Here is a 2,346-nt window from a genome sequence, read left to right as displayed (position 1 = left end):
CTGTACTTACCACACAGCCACTCCTGTGCCTGTACTTACCACACAGCCACTCCTGTGCCTGTACTTACCACACAGCCATTCCAGCACCTAATTTATTTATTATTTTTTTTAGGACAACAAAAAAATATTTGTAAAACTACTCAAACTCCCCGTGATAAGAAACATCATTCTAAATCAAACCGGCCAAAGAAAGAACAATACAGAACAAAAAGATCCTACTCTAATGCCAGCCAGCAGAATCAGACGCAAATTTCTGATGATGAAAACGACAATGAAACATTGGCTGCTGGCTTACACTCTCTCTCCATTCAGGTAAATTATTCAGCATTTAGAGTAAACGTTTTTTTTTCCACCCTTTTTTGTATAAATGCAACTTAGTTCTTCGAAGATTAGGTTGTATATAAATTATAAAGCTTATTAATGTGTTTCTAAGAGGAAAAAAAAATCATGATTATATATGAATTTAATTATTTTTTTATGTATTGCAAAACAGTTGCTGGACTTGATGCACACTTTGCACACAAGGGCTGCATCTATCTTCAGTTATTGGGCAGAGGAAGGCAATTCTAGTGGAGAAGTCAGTGATGCCACTATTGATGCTGGTACTAGTACTCTGTGGGCAAAGTGTTGGTGCCCTCTTTTACAAGGTATGCACAAATCTCTAATTCACAGGCACTAACTTGTCTTTATTTAATTAACTTTATTAAACAACTCTTTTTCCCAAAATTTTCTTACTCAATTATTTTAAATCAGTCATAGTTAATAATATGTAATTGCTTAATTATTGCAAAGTGTTAATTATAAATTATGAAGACAGTTTGAAATGGAAATTGCTGCTACAAAAAACAGACCTGGTTATATTTGATTTATATAAAATTTACTGTTGCTGAAAATAAATTAAGGAAAAATATTACTACCATTCTTTAATAGTTAATCCTTTTTTTCTTTCCATATTTCTGCTTCTATTTCAATTATTTTGAAAATAATAATGAATTTAGTAAAATGATTTTATTATTAAAGCTTGTGTTTGAAACATAAATTAACATGAAATTTTGATAGAAGACTTTAATTTAGATTACTTTAAATCAAGTTTGTATTTTAGAACCACAGTCAGTCTCAGATGGGTTTTGTTATCAAAAGGATTCAGATAAAACTTACTTTTACTTCCAGTCAACAACACTAAATAACAGTCTGTCATTTCTTTATCTTGATAATTGATATGTGTCTCATATTATTTGTCATCACTTTCAGGAATTGCTCGGCTGTGTTGTGATTCTCGTAGACAAGTTCGAAGTCAAGCCCTCACCTACCTTCAAAGAGCTTTACTTGTCCATGATCTTCAGACTCTTTCTGCTAGTGAGTGGGAAGCTTGCTTTAATAAGGTGTGTATGGAACCTTCCTGTTTTGACATTTTCTATGAAGGTTTAGGATTATGTGAATCAGGTGTGTTAATGCTGAAAAAATCGACTAAATACTCAGACTAAATTTCTGTAAATATCTAGTGAAGTAGGTTTTAAGTGAATGGTTATTGAACATAGGAACATGTGTAACAGATGAAATAAGGGAATATTAAATTCATGCTTCATATATATATATATATATATATATTATATATGGTGCATGGCTCAGTGGTTAGAGCATTGGGCTTACAATCATGAGGTAGTGAGTTCAATTTTCAAACCGGGCTGTGTGTTGTATTCTTGAGCAAAACAATATTTTCACGTTGCTCCAGTTCACTCATCTGTAGAAATAAGTTGTGATGTCACTGGTGCCAAGCTGTATTGGCCTTTGCCTTTCCCTTGGATAACATTGGTGACATGAAGAGGGGAGGCTGGTATCCATGGGCAATTGCTTGTCTTCCATAAACAACTTTGCCCAGACTTGTGCTTTGGAGGGAAACTTTCTAAGTGCAATCTCTTGGTCATTCATAATCAAAATGAGTCTTTATCCCATATATATATATATATATATATATATGTATATAAAATATTGAAATGATTAAAACCAAAAACTTGAATCCTTATCACTAAATATTCAGTATACTTCACATATTCGATAAACTACAAATGTTTTTGCAACTGTTTCTTTGAAGGTTCTCTTTCCACTTCTCACCAAACTGCTAAGTAATATAAATAGCCAGGATCCTTCTGGAATGGAAGAGACCCGTGTCAGAGCATCAACATTAATCTGTAAGGTGAGCTGGCTAAGGGCATTTTACAATTTTACATTTTTGTGTTTTTTAAATTTTATATCAGTGATTGGCTGTAGGTTTCCAAATGGCCAGTCATTGGTTCGTTACATATATATATATATATATATCATTATAAATATACAGGGATTAGCAAT

At 32.6% G+C, this 2,346-nt stretch overlaps 1 protein-coding gene across 1 annotated transcript in view; it reads left to right on the top strand.

The window, feature by feature from the left end:
• Positions 1-2,346, top strand: part of LOC106879283 (Golgi-specific brefeldin A-resistance guanine nucleotide exchange factor 1-like) — a 94,772-nt gene that overhangs the window by 83,657 nt on the left and 8,769 nt on the right. Inside the window, 4 exon segments of the mRNA XM_052970817.1 lie at positions 113-312; positions 494-647; positions 1,252-1,382; positions 2,093-2,194. Of these exon segments, the coding sequence (XP_052826777.1) occupies positions 113-312; positions 494-647; positions 1,252-1,382; positions 2,093-2,194 (587 nt within the window).

This window comes from Octopus bimaculoides, chromosome 9 (assembly GCF_001194135.2).
Source record: "Octopus bimaculoides isolate UCB-OBI-ISO-001 chromosome 9, ASM119413v2, whole genome shotgun sequence".
Taxonomy (NCBI): domain Eukaryota; kingdom Metazoa; phylum Mollusca; class Cephalopoda; order Octopoda; family Octopodidae; genus Octopus; species Octopus bimaculoides.
The sequence above is the reverse complement of the archived record's forward strand: the minus strand, read 5'-3'. Positions and strand labels throughout refer to the sequence as shown.